At 38.0% G+C, this 25,092-nt stretch overlaps 1 protein-coding gene across 1 annotated transcript; it reads right to left on the minus strand.

Moving 5' to 3' along the window:
* Window positions 1–1,162: 1,162 nt before the first annotated feature.
* On the minus strand, window positions 1,163–21,018 carry NTMT2 (N-terminal Xaa-Pro-Lys N-methyltransferase 2). The gene is made up of 4 exons (XM_045546405.1): window positions 20,719–21,018; window positions 8,762–8,937; window positions 3,288–3,537; window positions 1,163–2,522 (listed from the first exon to the last, which is right to left on the minus strand). Exons 1-4 carry the CDS (start codon window positions 20,870–20,872, stop codon window positions 2,251–2,253), a joined length of 852 nt encoding a protein of 283 aa, XP_045402361.1. The 5' UTR covers window positions 20,873–21,018; the 3' UTR covers window positions 1,163–2,250.
* Window positions 21,019–25,092: the final 4,074 nt, after the last annotated feature.

Raw genomic sequence — 25,092 nt, forward strand, 5'->3', positions numbered from 1 at the left:
GTCTTCCATGAAACTAGTCCCTGGTGCCAAAAAGGTTGGGGACTGCTGGTTGACTCAATTAGATTGAAGAAGGATATAATAGGTCTCACTCTAAATGTCTTCCTTCCACAGTATCTACGACTTTGTTCCAGGACCAGAAAAATCAGTCAGTTCCTTACTTGCACCCTTCCAGAACATCTGCTCGTTCTTTGAATAGCAGGTCCACACCTTAACATAACCTATTAGGCTGCATGACCTGGCTCTAATACCTCTCAAGCCACTCATCTCTTTACCTTGTACCTATTATTAACAGTACAAAGGGGGAATGTTGATATAATTTACTCCCAATTTCTACTTTCTGCATTAAATTAAGAATAGATATGAAGTTGAGAAATTGTGCAGAGCAATAAAGATCTGAAAAATTTCTAAGGAGAATGGTAAATGACTTGACTTAGGAAGAGAAAATGATCAATCCAACTGAGTTGAAGATCACATATCAGTATCTGCAGGACAATTATGTTATTTCCTTCATAAACTCAGACTCCCAGAAGCTGAGAAAGTTGACAACTGTGTCAATCAGCTTCTGAGTATTGACAAAGCAGAAAGTCAAGAGGTAAGAGAATTAAGAATAAAGAAATAGAAAATTCCTGGGGTGGGCCTAAAAAGAAAATTCTGCTAATGTGCTCTAACACAAAGGACTAAAACATAAGTACCCCTGTTTTGCCACCCTTGGTCTGTTTGGTAACGATTTACCATTCGATTTAGTTCTGGTCTCTGGCTCACTCTCCACAGTTCTGACTAACATTCTGTTACGTTACCCTGGAGCATGGTAGGTAACACACAACAGCTAGAAGGTGCCAAGGTCATAGTAAGTGACATAATTTTCCAGCACACCAAATGATACTACTAAGGTAAAGATACAAAAAGGTGTTAAATGTTTTATAATAATTGGTTACCTCTTAAGTCAGAGCTCTGACTTGATAATATGATTTTTATGGTGATAGCGTATCCGTGTAGTAGAGCTTCTTTCCTTAAATTATTGATTCTTTGCATTTCACAGAAGACTCAATATATATCAAACCACAAATATGTGCTTCAACATGAAGATACTGAAGTGTTCTAAAGACAATAGCAGTTACATTTAAACACTTTGCTAACAAAAATTAAATTACATTTTTCTTTTTGATTTTAGATTATTTTTAATTAAAACAATGCCTTATATTAATCCAGCTAGTTCAGTTTTCAGGTTTATCATTTCCTCGTCCATTTCCATAGCTGCTTCTCTTTCCAATGTACATTCATTTCAATCAAGGCATCAGGGGCAGCTGCAATGAAGCAAGCAGTGTTGGAAGCCAATGGCTAAACTTAGATTATCAATGACATTTACTTATATGTTCAAGGTTGAAATTTCGGGGTACAACATTTTCTCCTGAAAGGAGACACTTCTCCATCATTGTAATGCAGACTTCTGTTATCAAATTACATCCATATTACATCATTGGGTAGTGAAACTGACCCAAAATAGAAAGTGAAACCATACACTTTTTCTGCCAAGAGAAAGGCTAAAGACAAAATTAAATAATGGTCTTGTTTTCATAAGATTATTTTGACTAGTGCCCTCTTAATTAGGGGGAGATGTTTGTTCAAGAGAAGTTGTAGTACCAAAGAGGAAGGAAGTATAATGTAGCTGACATGAGGACAGGGAAAGGAGTCTAGATTTTCTCCCACACACCCTGGGCTACCCCATGACACCAGTTGTCAGAGACCAGGGAAAGTTTAGAATTTGTGGCCATTGTTTTCTTTTCCTTTTTTCTTTCTTTCTTCTTCTTTTTTTTAGTAAACAGATGCTTTATCTGAACCTCTCTAAAAGCTAAATGATTTATTGTACTTGCTTCAGAGAATGCCAATTTCATCCTGTGGTAAAAAAACATTTTTGCCTAGGATATTCAGAAAGACAATTTTTAAAAATATGGATACAGGCCAGCTATCTTTTATGTCTTCCATTTTCATGCACACTTGTATAGTTTAGGAATATATTAGTTTCTTAAAGCACTTTCCTGATCTTTTATGCCATCTTTTTTCAGGAAATCCAGAGCATGTGCATGTCTCACTCGAGTGTGTGCATTACGTCATTAGTGACAACTCATCCATACTATATCATCAGTCATTTGCAGACATGCATTATATCCCTTCTCATCTGCATTACAAGGGGCACCTGGAGGGAGAGCGCCAGATCCCAAAGCTGTCCAGTCCAGTCATTGCCACTGCTTTTCAGGAGTGCCCATCGCTGTGCAGTGCGAACATCCACACTGGCATGCACTGCTCTGGAAAGCCCTCTTGCTTCTCCTGGCCCAGCACCACCAGCCCACTCTTCCTAATGAGGCTTCGGAGGATGTCCATGTCCCGAGTCACACTGCTGTCAGAGAGATCGAAGACACAGCCCTCCCGGGCCACATTGTCCTTCAGTATGATGACGCCGTTTTCTTTCAAACCATCTCGGCACCGGGAAAGAAATGCAAGAAGGTCCTTATCGGTCAGGTACCCTACAGGTGGGGCCAAGTGGATGGGGGAACAAGATGAAATGGTGGGTAGGGAGAGAGGTGAGTAGGAAAGAACACAGAGCTGAGAATCAGGAGACCAATGGTTCATTCATTCTTGAATTATTTAATAGCCTTGTTTTGGCTGCAAGAAGCTTTGAAAATTTAGACGAAAGGACACATGTCCTCTTTGAGGAGGCTCAGTCACCTGTCTATAAAGTAGATATTATAATGCCTGGCTTATCTACCTCACAGGCATGAGACAAATTATTTGTCTACCCCATGAGTCCCTCCATGTCCCTTGAAGAATCCCTCTAGTACCACTTTTTGAGATCTCCTACACACACACACACACACACACACACACACACACACACACACATATCAAAATCTAGTTCTCCACTATCTCATTTCCTGGGGATTTAAATCTAAGAATGTCTAATTCTGCCAGTAAATGGAGATTAATCTTTTTTGGCCCCACTTTTAAAATTTTTTCAAGTATTTACATTTCTTCAAGGATTTAGGTTGGTGGAGCAAGTGCCTTTGGACGAAGCTAAATCCTTGAAGAAATGTAAATTTCTGGTACAGAGAATGTTAGGGGAGAAATCTGGAGGATCAGGGCTGTTTGGGAGTTCACATGAGTCTGAAGGCTAGCTAACTGCTGTAACCACAGCTATGGCTAAATCTTTCCTGTGTCCTCATTAGGCCCAAGTGTCATCTTCTCTAGCTGAGAAGGGGAGAAGGGCAGAGACAAGCCAATGCAGGACTAACCGGAGACCCACTGAATCCAGATGACATCATATCTCCCGAAGGGGGGTGTGAATTCCTGCAGGCTGTAGCAGTGGTAGCTCTCTACTTTGTCCCCTGCCACCTGCAGGTAGTTCTGGGCTTCAAGGAGGAAAGATTCCATCATGTCCACGAGTTCCACGCTGTTGAAAACCGGCAACAAGACATGCTTGCTCACCCTTCCTATCCCAGAGCCGCAGTCCAAGGCACAGTCAGTTCCAGCTCTCCCGGAGCCCTGCAGAAAGGCACCTTGACACTTCGAGTACAGAGACCAACTCGGAGCCTTGGACACTCCAATTACCTCTTTAAACCAACTTTATATAGGTCAATTTTATACAATAAAATGTACCATTTTAAGGGTACAATTCAATGAGTTTGGACAAATGTATACAGTCATGTACCCACTACCACAATCAGGACATAGAACATTCGATTACCTTTTTCCAAAAAATATCCAAACATTCCTAGTTCTGTTTTCTTTATTTTATCCAAATATGGGTCTTTAAAATAATTTTAAACTAAGATGAAAAAATAATATTTTAGGTTTAAACACTAAGTTTTTCCAAGCAATGAGCTATTTATAGCCCTATGAAGATAGAACTTTGAATACTGTAAATTTGTTTCAAAGCCACAGCTAAATGGATCTGTACCGTAGGTTATTAATCTGTTAAAGAAGACAGGAGGAGGAGGAGGAGGAGGAGGAAGACGAGAAGGGGGAGAAGGAGGAAAAGAAAAAGAAGAAGGAGAAGAAGGAGGAGGAGGAGGAGGAAGAGGAGAAGAACCGAGCAGTGAGAGCCTTTCTGAATTTTAAAATTACTTTAAAAAATCATTCCATGGAAATACTTGAATTCGTATTGGGATAAGTGAAATTTTACTTTTCTAAACTGATTTTAAGGGCTCTGAATTATCTACTCCTCTTGTGTGGATGGTAAATTTGGGGACCTGAGCTGAAGAATGCTAATTATTCATTCTCGAGCCAGGATTCTATTTCAAATCCAGCCCTGATGGCACACAGAATGTTCATGTGAATAAAGGGTAGTTTCAACAAAGTTTTCTTGTCTCCTTTAATGCTAAAAGTTGTTTTTTGGTTTTTTTTTTTAACCAGAAATTACATGATTTACTGGGCACAAAACTCTGAAAACTGCTTTTTAAGTAGGTCTGTGCATTAAATTAACTGGAGGTGAGGGGATGATGGGGAGGTGGGAGGGGTAGGGAGAAATCAATCAATGCAAACTTTCTCAAACTTGCATCTGTAAAATTTTAAAGTTTCTGATTTATGAAGATTCAGCTGGTCTAAATTATTTGGTCATAATTGGGGTGGCTGCTGAATAGGTTTCATGCTAGAAATTACAGTAACAAGATACTTGAAGTTGCCAAACAAGATCTTAAGGAGAAAGCCTACTATGGATTTCTCAAGAACTAAGAATAAAAAAAACATTTGGTTAAAGATCAAAGATAAAGTATGAGCTTAGGAAAACATCAAAAAAGCAACTTTCTAGTCCACCCAAAAAGCCTTCCTTATGCTAGAAAAGTACAATGAAGAACAAAAAGTGAAGCAATTATAACTTCTTTTCAAATGGAATAATAATAGCCATAATTATTGAGTGTTTACATGTAGCAAGCTCTTTACATTTATAATAATTATAATAATTAAAAAAACTTCACAAGATAATGATTATCATACCCATTTTGGAGATGAGAAAACTCAGATTTCTAATATTATATAGCTGATGGCAGAACTAGAATTTCAACAGGAACTGTCTGAATCCAAAGCCAGTTCTACATTAGGGATGTCAACTCAAGTGACAACTCTTATTCTCTTGGTAGTGTGTCTAATGTTATGGTAAAAAGAATTTATAAGGCTTCATTCAGACTCAGCAAGAAACACATCTATGATTGATTAGTGATGTCTGCCTTGAGTATAGGAAGGGGAAGTGGTAGTACATTGCCATGTGTTTGCCATTTCTGCTTACACTATGCCACCTCTCACATTCAAATATTACAATTTAAACTAAATTAATTCAGAAAAATGTGTAGGCTAAAAGTTTATGTCATGAATGCTATAAAAGAAGCATCTTCTAAGTAAATTCATAACATAAAGGAGATGGGGGAAAGTATAAAGAAGTTATTTTAAGCCAAAAAATGATTTTACTACAAATTTATATGCTCAATAAGAGATTCTCATTTCTTCTTATTACTTGGCCCTAAAACAATAAAGGCCCTAAATCTTCTATTGGTCATCTTGCTCTCATTGGTGTAGCAAGTCATTTTAGAAGTAGAACCTTCAAACAATAAAGCAAAGAGACCTTAGAGATCCATGCCAGTGGATTTCAAGAGGGTTGTAGCAGCTGAACTCCTTTTTCTCAATGAATAGATAAACACGAAGCCACCCTGGTTAGTGTGAGACAGGGCCTCTCCCATGCAATCTTCCCATGATTCTCCAAGGAAGACCTTGAGAATCTTAGCAAAACCCTAGAGTTTTTAAATCACTGATGTCTAATTCTCCTTCTTTTTCAGACAAAGAAACTGAGGTTCAGAGAGCTGAAATGTTTGAAATAGAACTTTCTTGAAAACTCTCATCCTCTAATTAGTATTTTTCACTAAATTTGATGTGTGATATTTGACTATATTCTTGAAACTATTGATATTTACAAACACAAAAATGGTACCTCTCACTCAAATCCTGTGTACCTCTAGCCTCTCCCCACTATTATCTAGTTCTCTTTATTCCAATTCCATTTCATTCTACATAGTTGGCACTGCCTCCCATATCTTGGCCCCAAGGTTCTTTCTGTCTCTCATTCACATGCAGCTCCTCTGAGAAGGGATATTTAAAGACTGAGCTCAGGGACATCTCTTGCCTCTTGGACACCAGGGCTGCCTGAAGCTGTGAAATCTGATGCCTTTACATGGATGTGACTAGAACTACATGCAATGTGTGATTTTAAAGCAAGACTTTTGTTATTTTCATTTATTATGCTATCTTCATATTTATAATTCATATACATTCATGTAAAATAGTAAAATACTATTGGGGATTTCACTTTAGTTTTACTTCTGCCTATGTATTTTGTTTAGAAGAACATTAAGTTCATCCAATATAGTTAAAAACTAAAATGAAAGCACTTCATGCCACTGTATAAAAACCATGACATATAATGTTAGACCCAGATTTTTTAGACATCCAATCCCTGGAAAATGTCAAAAACTAAATACCATCAAATACTGATCACTTGAAAAACATAATGATTACTTTTCATTAATTACTACTTCCCCCATTAGAAAGCTAAAACTGAGGAAAGTTATGAGCTACCATTGACATCATCTTGATATCACATTTGCAACTAGTTTAAGCACCTTTTTCCACTGTCCCATGTCACTAAGTGTTGAAAGGAAAGCAAAACTTGAAATTAAACAAGCTGCCTTTTCTCAGTTGACATAAGAATAAATCATGTCAGATACTCATATTCCCTAACTCCTTGTATCTTGACCTGAATACTAATTTTGTAGATTATAGCATTAAGGTCAAAGTGTCAAAATATCATCCCTTAAAAAGGACCATGTTTGTACTTAGAGTTCACGGCTTTACAATGAGCCTTGTCTTCTAAGAAGGACTCCTTATATTTGTTTGAAAGGAGCAGGCTGCCTCTTTTCCAACACAAATATGCAAGCACAAGGCTGTTTCCTTTCCCAGGTCTGTGGGCGTGCTTATGGGCTCTGTCTGACCAGCATCCCTGTGGTCAGCTTGGAATTCCACACGGAGTGACAAGACAGCTGGATTACTAACTAGGCTTCTGAAATGCTTCGGGATCAAAGTCGGCCTCATCACGAGGCAAGCAGGAGGGATTGCTTTGGGTCAGACCGGAGGAGGATTGAGGTCTATGGTCCACCAAAAAGGAAAGAAAAAAAAAAAGCAGGGATTTTTTTCAGCTTCATGAGACAAATGGAAAAAATATGTCATGGTTAAGAGCAGGGAGTTTGGTGTCGGACAGACCTGGCTGGGCTTAACTCCCAGCTCTGACTCTTACCAGCTGTGTAACCTTGACAACTTATTTAACCTTTCCAAGCCTCAGTTTCCACAACTGTAAAAACAGAGCTAATAATAGCATTTACCTCCAAGAATTGTTGTGAAGTCACTGAGACAATGTTTCTAAAGGGCTTAGCAGAGTAACTGACCATCTCAGAATAAACACTCAATGAAATCAGTCAGCAATACTGATTTAACCTGACCTGTAAACACACATGGATGTTATCCCTAGACTCCCTGGTTCTTTATGGCTGCAGCTGATGTCCAGACACTCCCGCCCTAGTAGATGTCCCATCCTGACCACAGTGTCTCTACTGCCACCTCTGCACTCAGGCACCGGGTGCTCCAGGGAGTTTGGATGTGAAGTGAACCACACCTCAACACTAGGAATATTCTTACTATGATGCTGCTAAATAGGTTGACGTACTAATCTCACAGCCTAATGTTTATAATGTATCCTTTACCAGCATAAAATAGGCTCCAAATTTCAAACAAATGACTTTATAATGAATTGGAACAAAACATGTTTGTATCTTCAATAGGACCAACAGCAGCTAATAAAGCTGCGGGGGTCAAATCTAGTCTAACAATGAAATGAAGTTTCTTACATCATAATGAGTGCACTATATGAAAGCCTGTTATTAGTAGTAGCATAAATTAGATTTGTTGTATGCTAATTTTGTGCACACATGAGATGTATTGCTTCATTTGATCTTCATATCCTGTGAGGCAGCTTCTGTTGTCATGCCCTCATTACAGGCGAGAAAACTGAGGCTTAGTGCATTCAAGTAACAAGCCCAAGGTTGCTTATACATTAAGCAGAAGAACCCATGATGACTTTGGAGCCCAACATTTTGGCCCCTACACTATGCTGTTTGTTTCCACATGACACAAAAGTAAGAAAGCGTGACTTCACCCAACACCAAGACTACAAAGGGATAACATTCTTTCAAGGCAAAATCTGAACCAAGTATAAAATGATATGAAGGGATTCCACTGTCATTATTTTTAAAATGAACATAAGCATGCATTTCCTTACTACATCTAATTTTTATTACAGGGAATCAATAAGTCAACTCAAGATCCCAAAGGGCATGATCTCTCATCAATCATCTGGGTATCAACTGTTTATTTATAAGACTCTAAAAGAGATGTCTTCTTAATTCACAAATTGCAATATCGGCACTGCTAGTTCACCTTCGCCTGAAGCATGTAAGATTAGCTGGTGCTAGGAGGATGAATTGCCAAGTGGAATAAACCAATGGTCTGATGTGGTCCACCCTTTTCGAACATCTTAAAATAGGCTTTTAGGCTGAACTCTCTGCTGAGCTGTATAAGTTTAACCTGACAAGTGACAACACAGAGGCATGTGAGCTCAATGTTTGTGAGGATTTTGCCTTCCCATCAACCTACGGTTAGTTGTATTACTCACCCCAACAAATTTCTTGAGAAATTCCCGAGAGGCCTGGATATCTGGGCTGGACAGTTCAATGAAATTTCCCATCATACCCTCTTCTGTGGCTGGTACTTCTTGATAGAAAAGCTTAGCTCTGGCATAGAACTGCATCTCGCCATTGATGACTTGGCTTGTTAAAGCATACAATTTCACTGCCAATGAAATGTTATTAATATTTATTAATATTTATATGATAGAACAAGCTCAAGCTTATGCACTGCATTTCCTCTTAAAAGCCCAGGAATTTGTGCTGTGGAAGAAAGAGCACTGGTTTGAAGTCAAAAGATTTGGGTTTGAGTTCTGGCTCAGTGATTTACTTGCTATGTAACCCTGGGAAAATGTCTTAACCCCTCTGATCCTCAGGGATCTCATCTATAAACCACAATCACATGGAATTTTCAAGATTTAATAACTCTATAATTTAATAAGCCTATAACTTATCACTGTAAAAGTTTAACAATGTTAGCTACAATAGAACAAAGAATGTCATCAATTTCATGGTGAGTTTTATCTCTAAGCTCCAAATATTTTATGAGAATTTTGTCATTAATCCTTACTTCTAATCACAAGGTAGAGGTAGCTAATTTTTTATCTTTTTCAAGCAACAAATATCCAAATATGTCTCTATACCAACATTACAGAAATGTACTTGAGCTCTGAAAATAAAATAATAAAAATAGACATGGTATTTATTGAGCAGCTATTCTGTGCCAGGTAGTATGCTGGGCACATTCACATATACATTGTCATTTCATTATTTTGAAAACCATATGAAGTATTATTTTAAGACACTTATTTAAAAAAATGTGTTACAACTTCTGAGGAGTAAATGAGAGTGCATGTAAGTGTGTTTTGTAAATCAAAATTCAACCATGCAGATTTATAATATTTTCATTAAAGGACACTCAGAAGGAAATGATAGAAAGCAGATTAAAGGGAGGAACTTCTGGTTCAAGATTATAGGCTGAGAACATGCATCTGTCTTCCCTCGCTCCCAACACTCCCGAAGAATTGTCTTAATAGACTAAACCCATAACAGTGAAGAAACTGAGAGGGTATCACTGATGGATTCATAATTCCAGTAAAATTTCTGGAAGATAAAAAGCAGATAGGACAAACTAAAAACTCTGCAAACTACAATAGCTGCAAGAAGAAATTACATTCCAGACTTGTAGCCAATAGGAGGTGAGTGTAAGAATGAGAATAGAAGCCAAAAAATAAGAGTATTAATCAAAACTCTGTCTTAGAGAACAACCAGGTGAGAGGGCAAGTACACTCTCCTGAAAACAACAGGCAGGACAGCTGTAATTTTAGGAGGAAAAAATATGTCCATCTCTAAAAAAAGAGTACATAAAAAGCTGCCTAGGGAGAACTAGACCAGTTAACGTTAGAATTCTAGAACATTACTCATTTTGACATACAGAAGACTCCAAGCTCTTCACTTACTCACACTCATCAGAGTCTGGTAAGGCCTACCTGCACATGTGGAGCTTCTCATCATCCTATTTAGGGGACAAGTACATAACGGAGGAAACCTTATCCTCTACCTAGAATCATTTACCTTGTCCTTTAATCCTAAATGTGGATAAACCATGATCTTCAAACATATAAGAGTAAAGTAGCAGCCTAAAAAAAAAAGATCAAGATAAACAATCAGAACCAACCTCAAAGGAAATAGAAATAATTCAGGAAATGGGTGAGAATTTAAACCAAAACAAACAAAAAAACCCTTCATATATCCTTGAAGAGATATGAGAACTGGTGCATTCATAAATTAAAGATAAGAGTCCAAAAAAATTATAATTCAAAGAATAATAATTTTAACAAATTAAAGTTCTAATAACCAAAAACTTTATAAGATAAAATTGAGTAAATTTCCAGGACATAAAACAAAAAAAACAGACATGGAAAACAGAAGTAAGAAGACTAGACACACAAAAGCAATTCAGAAGGCCTAACATCAAGCTAATTGGGATTCGGGAACATTAATAAAATGGAGGGAAGAAAATTATTAAAGAAATAACAGAAGAAAATTTCTTGGAGCTGAATGAGATTGTAAGATCCAAAAGTGTTGATCAGCATGAATTTAAAAAAAAAAGGCACATTTACACACATCCTTAAGAAATTTCAAAACAGAAAGAATAATAAGATCTGAAAGTCCTTTAGAAAGAGAAAATGGCTTGATCTTCAAATAGGGTTGCCAGATTTAGCAAATAAAAATACAGGACTCACAGATTTGCATTTCAGTTAAACAATGAAAAATTCATTAATGTAAGCCTGTCTGAAATATTGCACATTGTATGGGACATACTTATTCTAAAAAATTATTTGTTGATTACGTTTAATTTGGTAACGCTAAGTTCAAAGCACTAGAATCAGACTTATATCACAGATCTCATCAGAAACACTGGAAAACAACGGCACAGTGCCATCAATAGTCTGACAGAAAATTATTTTGAAGCCAAATTTAATACCCAAACTGTCAAAGAATATTTACCTCCCATAGATTTATTCTTCAGAAGTTTCTTGAAGCTATCTATATTCCAGCCCAGTGAGGGTTAAAATCAAGAGAAGATGCACGATGAAAGAAGATGCAATTAACCCAGGAATCCAATGAAAAGAAATGCCAAAATGACAGCTATTTATCAGATCTGGAAAGAAATCAGTTTATATTATAAGAGAAAACATAGGCTTCAAAAACATTATCTTCAAGAAGTAGAATGATCTGGATCCTAGACAGAATAGGCAAGAAACCAGGGGTTATTATTAATATTCTAAGGAAGACACATTTTTAATGTTAATCACCAAAAATAAAAGATAACTGAAAGCTCAGAGCAAAATACACAACGGTTCCAAAATGTTATGATCAGGGTATGAAGCAAAACAAAATATGGCATAATTTTGAAGAGAAGGAATCTAAGAGAAAAAGCAATTATCCTTAACTGGGAACATTATTCTTCAGATCACCCCAAGATTGTGACATTGGACTAGTATACTACTTGCCTGGGAATTGAACAATTAGTTGCACGTTTTTATTCTAAAAGTTAGAAATTTGATAAACACTTACATTACTATGACTATATTCCATCTATGGAATTACATCAGTATTTTCCAACTTGAAGGTTCTAAAGCCAATATTTGGACCCTAAATGACCATGAATTTGCTGAAAGGAATACAAGAATCAGTTTCCATGTAGTATACCATTTTCTGGAGGTTAACTATTATATACTAAAATTATTATATATAGATTATTATTTTAAAAGTTTTAATAAATGCATAGAAGCTTTTTTGACATTTTATGCACAAACTAGCTGCAAATTGAGAAAATATAACATTAAAGGGAGGGTCCCCATGTTCAAAAATACTAGGAACCACTGACCTAAACCAATCTTCCTTTCCTAGCACTGGGTAAAGTGTATAAACTGCAGGTGGCTCAATAAATGCTTATAAATTCAACAGGGATGGCAGAAATCAGGCATTACCATCTCAATAATATGACTGTTCCAAATTCTTCTGGATGTCTCAGAAAATCCAGCTAGGGAATCATAGCTCATAGAGTCTGCCCAGGCTTGAATGCTGCTCTGGGATCACTGGCAAGCCACAGCCCAGGGCTCTTCTTGATCCAACCAAAGCAGCAAAACAGCCACACTCATCATCACCTGCTTAAGTCACCTAGTTGCTGCAGTCTATTAAAACCCTTAATCTAGAAATGGGAATGGTCCCTTATGTTAGCAACATTTAGACCCACAAGAGAATGCCAATCTCAGCAGGTATCAGACTCAATAGGTGGACTTTTACGGTTATGGGCTTGAGTTCTCATTTTCACCTAATTGACAGCAGCATTTCACTAAAAAGATATATGAGGTGTCATGGCAGCCCCCGCTTCTCTCCTCCTGATAGCTCCTGCAATTGTGCATGTTGACTCAGATAAGGCAATTAGTTGCCAGCCTACACCTTTTTACTATAGATATATATCAAGTGACTTGTTCTTATAGAGCTGCAATAGCTCTTTGAAACTTGGAGTAGACAAAGGCAGAGACTAGACACTCTATTAGTTCTTAATACAGTACAGTATTTATCCCTTGACCTACATTATGAACTGAATTCCCAGGGACCTCCAACTGTTTACTTGTGACAAAAAGAAAAATAGAGTACAAGTTCATTTACCCTGAAGGAGAATAAAGATCTTATGAACTTTCCAGGAAAGGTTAATATCCAAGAGAGTGGACACCAAGAGAAAATTCATCCATGATTCAGTTACTAAGCACCAATACAACACCCAGGAAACAAGAAACATAAAACCCAATCTCTCTCTCATGGGAGATTATAACCTAGCAAGAGGGAGTTCAGTCATTCACTGTTGCATGCACAATGAATGGTACAAACAACAATTGTCTTGGGGTTCCACTGATGCTTGCAAATAGAAGCAAGAAGATTCCAAAAAGACCTTGGCCATAAAGGATGCTTTTGATTTTGGTTAGCAAAAAAAATGAGAAGGATTTCTAATCAATTTAAAGACAATTCAATGTTTAAAATAAGTAAAGGATACAAATGGAAACAACAATAAGAAATACAAAAAATAGTAAGCAATTTTTTTTTTTACTGAGAAGGAGAGGAATTTCACATGGTGTGGATCATCTAGATGAAACTTGGAACTTTTTAAATATGTCCTTTCAGAAAGTCTTTTTCAAGTAGCAAAGGAATTTTGCTGCTCAAGTTCTTAGCTTCTGACTCTAAGATGCAAAGAAATGAGTTTACCTTGGGATGATGTGGTATTTAATGACTTTGCTGTCTTCTCACATAAAAAAGTTTGAGAAAAACAGAATAATCACTCAAAATCTTAATCTAGTCTTGAAAGGAGATATTCACCAAATATGAGAGATAGGGCCAAAATGTCAAAGCAATATTATTCAAGCTGCCAATAAAATGGAACCTTTCTGACAAACAGGAAATTTTGTTCATAGCTAAGTGCTTATCTTTGCTACGTATCTTCCTTTTGTTCATTTATCTTTCTTTTTTTAATGGATATAGCTATTTCAGCCTCTTTATTAGACCTCTTTGTTAGACCTGTTTGTCAATTGGAAATTGATCTAAGAGTCTCCAGAGGATATGTAGGGAGATTTAGACAGTAATTTTGAAATGATGTGAGATCGAGAATATTGGATCAAGTTAGCCTTTTATTTATAAGAGAAAGAAAAAAGCCCGATTAGGAGATGCCCTTATGAAGGGTAAAACCTTCCATAAAAGAGATTTGCAGGTAAGCACTTCCCAAATTAGCCATAAAGAGGTAATGGTAAAAATAGGAAAGAGGGAAAAGAAGAGAAGGGAAGGGAGGGGAAGAAGGAAAAAGTATCTTGGAGTAAGGCATTCCTAGATTTGCTTGCCAACTCTGACACTAATTAGTTACTACTAATGATCTTGTTACTACTACTATGATCTTGAGTAGGTTACATAACTCATGTGAACCTCCCTTTCTTCCTCTATAAAATGAGGTGATGATACCTATCGTAGTAGGTTGTTGACATTATTAAATGAGATGATGCAAATGAAAGTGCCCAGTATGTGGCTTGGTTAAGAGCAGGAGTTTAATAAATGCTACCTCCCTCACTCTATTTTTTCACCAACAAAGGGAGGGGGAGAGTTGGCACTTTATCATTGTTTCTGGTGAAATCCAAAGGTCTGAATGTGCCAGGAAGCTGTCATTACCAAGTCTCTGAATTGCCCAGACAGGACCTCTAGGTTTTATTTGTCCCCTGTGGGCTTTAGGTGTCTGGTGTTTCTTGTCTCTAAAATAGTGTAATACCTACCCTGAAAATTTTAGGTGGCTTTTTCTTTTTCACTTAGGGCTAATTCAGTGTTTCCTAACTTCTTTTCAGGCTTCAACGCAAATCAGGTAACCAAAGGTGGGGAGGGACAATCCACTTTCCCCAGCTCAGCAGGGGATCTATCCCCTAACTACTTGCTAAGTATCTTCCTAACTCTCTATTCCTTCTAGAATACTCTACTTGAACTACTATCAAATTTGAGAAGGCCAAAAGTCAGGCAGAGATAATGAAGACAGATTTTTCATGCCAAGATTTGATCTATCCCCTAACTACTTGCTAAGTATCTTCCTAACTCTCTATTCCTTCTAGAATACTCTACTTGAACTACTATCAAATTTGAGAAGGCCAAAAGTCAGGCAGAGATAATGAAGACAGATTTTTCATGCCAAGATTTGATTCAGCAGTTCCCACGCCTCCTTTTGCAACTCTGTAGAATCCTGTAGTGGTCTCTATAAGTGTATTCCCACCTTAAAAAATTATCTGTGTAGTTCTTTCTCTTACACAATACTCTTCAAGATAAGGCTGTATCTTATTTTCTTTGCAAACTCAGCGCTTATCATTATGCTTAACTCATAATAGGCTTTCTTTGAATCTTCATTGAATAAGTGCTAGCTTTTTATTCTTTGAATATATGGGTTCAACAAAGATGTGAATGGTTATAGGGAATACCTGACATAAGCACACACAAGTCATGTCTTTGTATAGTTTATGAAATATCTGTCTTTCTAATTAGGCATCCCCAAATAATTTTTTAAAAATAGTAACTATCATTGATCAAACATGCATATATATAATACATATGCAAAGCATTTACATAGAACTAAATATGTAAGATAAACATTATATATCCATTCTAGAGAAGAAGAAACGAAGCCATAAAGAGGTTCACTAAATTGCCCAAGGTCAAGTAGCTAGTGAGTGACACAACTGGCATTTGAAGCAAGGGCTATTTAAATCCAAAACCATAGCTCATCCATCTCACATTTTGTACCTAAAAATATGTCTGCTCAATGAAAAGGGAAATTATCTTTTCTTCATTTCTTTAAAGAGAAAAATAATCTTGCAGCATTTTGCATTTGCATTCACAGATAACAAGGAACCTTTGAAAAATGATTCACTGTACAATGAGTTGTGCAGCAATACCTGCCACAGGGATGAATCAATTTGAAAAGTGTCAATTGCTATGTGGTGAGTTTCATTCTGGAAGTTCCAAGAGTTTGATAGAAAATGGTTGTATTAACTCTGGCTTTTAACTATGATGGTAAAAGGGTAGCTATTGTTCTTAATTTCCTCCCCAGAGACTGATTCTTCTACAAGAGGATTAATGAAAGGGGGGCATAGTATTTAGTGAGTACTTCCTATGTGCCAGGAATTATGCTACACACTCTCATATTATCTCTTCACATTATCTCTTTTAATCTTCACAATGACTCTATAAGACTGGAGTCATAATAATTACTTTACAGATGAGTAATGAGAGAATCAGGAAGACTTGGTAACTTACTCAATACCACATAGAATAGAAGTAGGATAGCCAGGTCCTAACACATTCCTATTCAGATGCAAAGCTTTTGGGCTTTCTGCTAAACCACATGGAACCATTGTTCTAAATAGGAAGTTAGTCCAAACCTTTAATAATTTCTAGGAGTAACAGACTCTTGCTCAATAATTAATAAATATTCATTGACTTTCTTGTATTCAGAAATATATTAATAACTAGCACTAGAAGAATTATTGAGAGTTAATTTATGTGATTATCTCCAATTGGGCCACATATAGACCCCTTTGAGCACTGGTGAACACAATGGAGATTTACACTGACTTGTTTTCCTGTTCTACTTTCCATTTGCTCACAAACAGCCACCTTTGGAAAATTTGTTCGCTCCAAGACTCCAACTGAACTTTGGCTGGTGGAACTAGATTGCATAAACCTACTTACTGGCATCCCTATCTTGATGATCTTAATAGACAGCCAGTGCTCTTTATAAACTATATTTTCTATTCCTATCAAATCAAAAAATATGGTAAACCTTATACTGCTGCCCATATTAGTCAGATTTCCATTTATTAATACATTAAGAGGCAATACGATGTAGTGGCTAAAGAAAGACTCCAGAGTCAGATCCCTTGGGTTCTAATCCTTCTCCACCACTCACCACCACAAGATCTTTGGCAAGTTGCTTAACTCCTCCTTGCACCAGTTTTTCAAATATAAGAAGGGAAAAATAACAGCACACCTAATAGGAATGTGATGATGAACTGAGACAATATAGGCAAAACACTGAGAACACTGATAGCCTTGTTCTCACTTCTTTCTGAAGATCTGTTATGTTCAACAGCAGAGCTAAGCCTTCCACTGCAGACTTTCAGTATGCATGTCCTTGCTATTCCACGAATCTCTGAAGCTAGCCAGTAATATTCCATGAAATTTCTCCATGACTACACGTTGTCACACAGTGTGCTGGAGTGAGACTGGCTGCCTAACCCAGGCAGTTGGAGGCAGGAAGAAGGAAAGAAGGAATCAAAGAGTCTGGTTAGCCACTGTTCTTTCCATAATTAGCCCAAACAACAAACTCTCTGTGCAGACCCTGCAGGAAGGGTTCCCCAACCTTTTTGAAAGAAGGGATTTATTTTCATTTCTATGAAGTCTTGAAATCATCAAGAATAGGGGAAGCCAGCTCTAAAACACCTCAGCAGGGCTGGGGAGGGAACATCACTCCTGGCTATGTTCCATTTCCAAACTGAAAAGCATAAGGAAAACTCTCATATATTGAATTAACTTTATTGCCTGTGGTGATGCCTATTCTTGAGAAGTCTGCAGGCTGACTTTTATAGAGGCCCAGCTCAGAGGAAGGAAAGGAAGAAACTAATACTGAAGACTAACTACTTTCACATGTATATCTGCATTTAATCCTTCAAACAGCCCTGCTACAGTTTTGAGGGAAATGATGCTCAGAGGTTTTAGAAACCTACAGAGGCTACCTCTATAGTAGTAGCAATGCAAGAATTTGATTTCAGGACTTTGGTAACCTTTGATTAATTATTAGTAAGAGGCCACTTAATTTGTCAATCAGATATTTATTGAGTTTTTTCTATGCGTCAGGAACCATAGTAAAAAAAAAATAGATGAGTCTTCACTCTCATATGAACTAGAGTCCGGTAGCGGAATTAATATGTAAAAATGCATCCCATAATATAAGTTATAACCTCCTGGGACAAAAACCAGGGTTTAAGTGAGTTAATTAAGGGTTGAGGGAAGCCTTCTAATTGGATAAAATTCACACTGGCAGATGAGAATTATATGCCAATTCCTTTCTGAACATTCAGCTTCTGCCATGAGAAGCTGTAAAAATCTGAGCATTCACAGAGCTGATATCCTGCCTTCCTTGCACCATCAATTTTAAAAGATAAATACAAAGTTATTTGTAGATTTGCCTCATTTACCAGATTATAAAATCCTGAAGAACAGGGGCTGTGTCTTGTTAATGTATGAATCTTCTCCAGGGCACAGTAGTTGTTCAATGATGAGAATTCCTCAAGTGTCTCTTGCATTGAATATGACTGAACTAATCAGAAAGAAGAAATGTCTGGTGTTTTCTATCTCTAAAAAGCAACATTTTTTCCTTGTGGCAGAAACATTTACTTGTAACCAAATATACATGTGGTCCCTTCACATTGTCCAGCATCCTTGTAGTTCTGAGCAACAGATTCTAAACAGATGTAATATATGTCCTTTGGGGCCAAAATATTTAAGAGCTGGTAAACACACCTTTAGTTACTCTCTTCCCTTGCCTTGGTGACTAGTGATATTCCAGCTGATGGAGCCTCTATCATCCTGGATCCTTGAATGCCTTATGGAATATAGCCTCCCTTCTACCCCCAAGAATGCATGTGGAAAATGATGTTGCAAAAGTAAAAAATAAACTTTCATGTCTTTGGCTATTATGATTTCAGGGTTAATTTGTTATTGCAGCATAGCCCAGTCCATACTGACTAATATAGCTCTCAATTTCTATTATCAAACAGGTATTGTGGATGAGGCTAGCTCTGTGACTCTCGGGAGAAAATAATGCTTGGGCTGAATCATCAGGGTCAGAGAAAATAAGCAGTGCCCATTTATGGAAAACTGAAATTAAGTAAAATAAACTTTGGCTTGGAATAGACTAATGGTTTTCAAACTGTTTATGGAACCCTCTAGGTGTTATAGAAAGGCCTCACTAGCCACTACTGAGGCTAAGAGGATAGGCCAAGGAAAGAACTCTGTCCTCAGTCCTAAGCAGAAAAGTTTCACTTTCTTCTGTGTTTTACATTTGGTTTCCATGGAATATTTTGTCAAAAAGTTTGTCTTTTAATAATAATGTGTTTTAAAAGGTTGGAAATCATTGATAAACCATCAGCACATTCACAAAGGAGAAAAACAGACAAAATCAAAATGACTGTAAAATCAAAATAATTGAACTGTGTAAAAAAATGATTGAAGTCAAATATAATTTATAGTCTACTTGTCCCAAATTAATTTTCATCTGATTTTTATAAGAAACTATTTTATTCTAACCTTTTAATTCATTTTCATTTATTTTCAGACAGGATTTCCTTTTCTCTCTAGTAACTATTTTTAAAGTTTGGCAGTCATCTGCCCTTTAGTGAGTCTCTTCTCAATTATTGTAATTGATATCTTTCTCCAGCCTAATGCAACCAAGACTACAAGCTACTGGTATTAAGGTATGGCCCGAAGAGTGTCTCCATAAAAGCAACGTTCTGCCAATGTATGAAGCAACCAGAATATCATCACCTTCCAAATGAACTGCTCTAGCTTTTCCATTTCGATATAGATGAGATGTATTATAAGAATTGCTTATGGGCAGTGTGATCTACCAGAAAGAGCCCTGGGTTTTGGTTGTTGCTTTGGTATTTATCTAGATTAGATAGCATCATCTCTGAATTTTCTTTCCCTCACTTAAAGAAATAAAATAGGAGGGAGAAAGCGGGAAGGTGAGAGTAAACAGTAACAACACTTACCCTACCTATCCCCTAGTGTGGCTGTGAGCATCAAAGTCAGAGATGAGAAAATAATTTTTACAAGAAAGTTGTAAAAATATGAGCCAAAGGTATTTGTGTGTTTAAAATGAAAGGATTCCTCAGAAATGGATTTATAAAAAGAGACTTTGGTAGGCTGCTAACATCCAGGTTCTTGAATGCAATACCAAGAATGATGCAGCTCCTTCCTCCACTGGAAACCCTGGCCACATCAGGTGCACAATGGGGCTTTCAGACAACCTTAAGAAAACAGGCTGGGCAGATACACAACCTTCCTGCTTTCACTGGGGGAAAATATAAATCAAAGGGGGGTACTTCACTCTTTAATGGTAAGTCGTTTCCTCTTCAGTGCTGTTTAGAGTGCCTTGAAGTAACTACTTTCACAGAGGCTGAGAAAAGTAGCATAGACAAACCAGATAAGCTTTTTATTGCTCTACTGTCCGACTCCCTGAAAACTGGAGGAAATAACAAAAATGGAGACAGAATATTGCCTCAATTTTTTTTCTTAATGTTCAAAGGCCAAACTAAAATCTACTCTTTTTAGGCTATCTGATTATTCCCGTGATTCAAGAAGGCCAGAGAAGATTATACATAGTGTGTGCACAAACACACACACGCACACATACACACACACAAACACACCCCAAACACATTTTGGTCTAATACTGTTTAGCCTTTCTTTTTAACTTTTATTTGATACATTATTGCATTAATACTGTCATGTTTGAATTACCTAATTTGCCCAACTCTAAATTTTTGCAAATATTAAAAATATCCTTCTGAGTTTCTCCAAGACTGATACTCAGGCAACCGACATCCAGAGAGCAAATCGCTGAGCCTGAGGGTGCATGGAAATCTCAAAATAGAGTCCTGGCTCACCAGGCGGCACTTGATCTTTATACTCGCTACAAAAGAATGCCATTGAAACTTTTCAGCCCACTGACATTGGTTGTGCATTCTTCTAATTTGAAAAGTGTCCTTGTTCTAACTTCTCTTCTAGAAGGCCCACAACCTCACACAATCCCTTCAGTCATTTCCTGTCCCTTATCTAGTAGCTCTGACTCACTTACCCAGGGGAATTTTTTCCAGCAGGTAGAGATAGCTCTGAAAGAAGTCATTGCGAATGGCTCTGTGAAGGATAAAGGACATGCTATGTCGACAGAGTTCATCGTCGGTCTTCTGCCAGCGGGATCTAAAGGCGAAATGGGCTCCCAAGTGGGCCATGGTGAAGAGGGATAGTAATTATTCCTACAGAGAAAGGAAGCTTGCCTGGCTGTTTCTTTGAATTAGCCTTCTCTTCCTAAATGAACTTGAGACTGTCATTTTAAACCAGTCCCCTGTCCATCTATATCAAGACAGGCCGTCATTGGGGGGGGGAGGGGTGGCACACGTGGGGTGGGGAGGTCAGTCTCTTGGCACAGCCCCCGTGTCTGATTGCTTGGGCGACACCACTCCGAGCCAGCAGGTGCTAAGTAAAGATGAAAACAGGCTGAGTGAGATCCTGCTTCATCAGGAAAAAGCACGCCTCCCTCCTTTAGCTGCCACTTCAAACAGGCACAGAGCACAGCCTGCTAACACCCTGACTATTTATTTTAATTTGATTCCTAAATTGGAATAGCCTAATTTCCATTTCAAAGAGTTGTGAATATTTTGCAGGAGATCCTGTTCCCTGATTTCCATCACTCCTCCTAGAACACTGAATCCTCAAGTTACAAGGACCCTTCAAAGTCATCTTAGCCACCCACACGCCTCTCATCAGTACAATTTCTCCCAAATCATTTCATAGAGATGGGTATGTGTTTCCTATTTTTTTTTTTTTTTTTTTGAGCCAGAGTCTCACTCTGTTACCCAGGCTAGAGTGCTGTGGCATCAGCCTAGCTCACAGCAACCTCAAACTCCTGGGCTCAAGCAATCCTTCTGCCTCAGCCTCCTGAGTAGCTGGGACTACAGGCATGCGTCACCATGCCCGGCTAATTTTTTCTATATATATTTTAGTTGTCTGTTTAATTTCTTTCAATTTCTTGGTAGAGACGAGGTCTCGGTCTTGCTCAGGCTGGTCTCAAACTCCTGATCTCCAGCGATCCACCCGCCTCAGCCTCCCAGAGTGCTAGGATTACAGGCGTGAGCCACCGCCCAGCCCAGTGTTTCCTATTTTTTAAGGATCTTAAAGAGATGCAATTAGTGAAACCCTGTTTTGATGTTAAATACCCTTCTCAGTATGCAAACTCTTCCATCTAGCTTACTCTAAACATCTATTCGTGAAAGCCTGTTTCTTCCTCTCTGCCTGTTGTGGACATGATTTTCCTCAGAAGCATGTTTACTTTTGGTACTGGGTATCTTCTGATTGTCCCTCCAGCTCCACTCTCCACTCTTTCCACATTGCTCTGTGCCCCGGGAAGCTGCCCTTTGTTGACTACTTCAGTGGACTCCATTGCCCTCTGGCTTCCAGTTGGGCTCAGCCAACGGAGAGTGCCAGGAAGAGACTGGAGGAGAGTGAGGTTGAGGTATTTATTCCCCTGGCACCTTCCCTGTGGGGATGCCATAGGCTGACTGCATCCTGGAACAGAAAATCATGGCTCCCGTCAGGTGTCTTCTCCTATGAATGTCCTCTCCTGCTTCTGATCTCCTTCCTCTTACTGCTTCAGGCCTAGGGATAATGATGTGCCAGGCTGCTATGAGACCTATTCCTAGTAATTTTTTTCTATACTTTCCCACATCTTTGTAAATAGTTCTTTTATTAAACCAGTTCAAATTCCCAATTTGTGAATGCCATCTGTTCTCTACAAGGACCATGAGTACTGTTTTACTCCTCTAATATTCCTAACACTAAAATGCATAAGAACTTAATACACTATCAGCCCCATACCATGTTCACTCACTGACCCCCTGAACATAGATATACACATGCACATGTACACAAATGCACACATTATGTTAGGCATCTTCCAAGATGGCCCCTGCTGCTATAAACTCAGGCTGTTACAATATATTAACCACAGACTGGGTGGCTTAAACAACAAACACTCATTTCTCCCAGTTCTGGGGGCTGGGAAGTCCAAGGACAAGGTGCTGGCAGATCTCGTGTCCAGTGAGGATCCTCTTCCTGGTTTGTAATTGCCCTTTTCTCATCATATGCTCACATGGCAAGGAGCAGAGAGCAAGATCAAGCTCTTATGTCTTTTCTTATAAGAGCACTAATCCCACTCCTCCAGGCTCCACTCCCACGAACTAATTACCTCCCAAAGGTCCCACCTCCATCCCATCACACTAGGATTTCAACATAAAAATTTTGAGAGGACATAAACATTCAGTCCATAGCAGTCCCTAAAAGTCCTCACTTCCCTTCTGCCTGATATTCATGTCTTCCTATAAATCTTTTTCCATGAGTGTGGGCTGAACTTATTGACTCACCTCTAGAGAATAAAATAAGGTGGAAGTGTTAGGATGTCACTTTCAAGTTTAGATTATAACAAGACTGTCTTGGCCATCTTCCTCTCTCTTACTTGTTTGCCCTTCGGGAGGCCAGCAGCTATTGTGAGCTGCCCCAAGGAAAGGCTCACGTGTCAAGGAACCAAAGTCCTCAATCGAACAGCCTGGGGGAACTGAATTCTACCAAAACTCATGTAAGCTTGAAAGCAAATCCTTCCCTAGTCAACAATTTGGCTGCAACCTGATGAGAGATCCTGAGTCAGCTAAGCCACAATCAGGTTACTAACCCACAGAAATGTGTTTATTCTTTAAAGCAGCTTAATTGTAGAATAATTTGTTATAATATAGCAAAGGATAACTAGTCACACATCACTAATTCACATAACTCTATGGGATTTTTTAAGATGTAGAATCTAACCGTGATCTTTCTTTAAGTTTCATTTGTGTGTCAATCTTTTGCTGAAAGAGGAAGTAAGGATTCCATTTGTTTGACTCTGATTTATTTTCCTTCATCTTTGTATGCTTCTATTTTGCCACTTCCCATCTCCCCAGCTGTAGGGATGGCCATTCAATTGTGGTGGGACTGTCCCCATACCTGGCTTCAGGAATTGCCCAGATTGCAATCCAAGTTATCCATTTTCTCCCACCACAGTTTGTGGCTCATGGATGGATGCATCATCTAGGCCTGAGCAAATCAATACCTAGTATTTCTCTGGTTCCAGTTTTCATTTGGGCGTGGGCACCTTATCTAAGTCTGTTATTGTTAATGCCAGCTTGAGTTGGGTTTTCTGTGCTAGCAACATGGAGTTCTGTGTTATAGAAATACCACCTGTATCGTTTTTACTAAATAAAGTCCCATGAGGATAGAGTAGATGATATCAAACAGAACAGAGGAAGTTCAGTGAGATTATTTCATGGTGTTAGGAAGGAAGGCTCTCAACTGGAATTAAACAGATAAGAAAGAATGAGTTAGAAATTCATTTCCACCACTTATATATGGGGTAACCCCAACAAATTAATTTCTTAGTCCCTCTGAGCCTCACTTTCCTCTTCTGTAATATGAAGGTGATGATAGTAGTATATACTTTATATGATTGTTGTGAGGATTAAATGAAATACTCCATGTAAAACACCACAGTGCCTAGCACACAGTACATGTTCAGTAAGTGTTGGCTATTATCATTATAATCCTCATGAGAGGATTGTAAGTTATAGGTCCTCAACATACTTTATGTCTATCTGGTTCTTCTTGGGTTATATTCAAGCAATTTTACCATATACCCAGGAGATTACTTCTACTTGTTGCATTTAAGAGTTAAAAAGAAAAGAAATCCAAAGGAAATACGCTGTTAGAGATCATTTTCTGTCCTTCAGAATTTTCTGTTGCTGTAGGGAAAACTAAGTAAAAGAGGAAGGAGACTAAGGGATCCTCCTTTTTTTCACTTGTAATAGTCAATACATTTAAAGGGAGGCTTGTTCTTAACCCTACTTCTTGGTAATGTTTTCATAACACCTCCTGTGCTGAACAGGTCGGGATGTTTGGTCCTAGGAGAAAGACTGGCAACCACTGACTCTAGCTACTCAGTATTGCTTATCTGACAATTGATGTTGCCCGATTTCTCAGTTTTTACAGAACTAATTTTCTTCTACTATAAAATGAACATTAATTATTTATGTTTAGACGGGATTATTAAGCATTTTAAGATCTCTATATTTCAGACCTGTAATACCTGAGTGGGGTGAAAGACTGATTGGTTTGTACAAAACGTCTTTGTCAAATTTTGTTTATCTCTCTGGGTCACATTAGATTTTGTGACTATTTCTCCTATTGGTATAGCCTGAACCAGTTTCTGGCTCATTACATTTGTTTCCTTACACCTATAATTTTTCTCTCATAGTTGAAATGCTCTATTTGCTACCACCTCACACCATTCTGGCCATATTCACACTGAGTGGATGAGGTTCTGACAGAGATCCCAGGTCTACCACAGGCATCTCATTTCCAGGCAGGAAAA

This window comes from Lemur catta, chromosome 3, assembly GCF_020740605.2.
Source record: "Lemur catta isolate mLemCat1 chromosome 3, mLemCat1.pri, whole genome shotgun sequence".
Lineage (NCBI taxonomy): Eukaryota > Metazoa > Chordata > Mammalia > Primates > Lemuridae > Lemur > Lemur catta.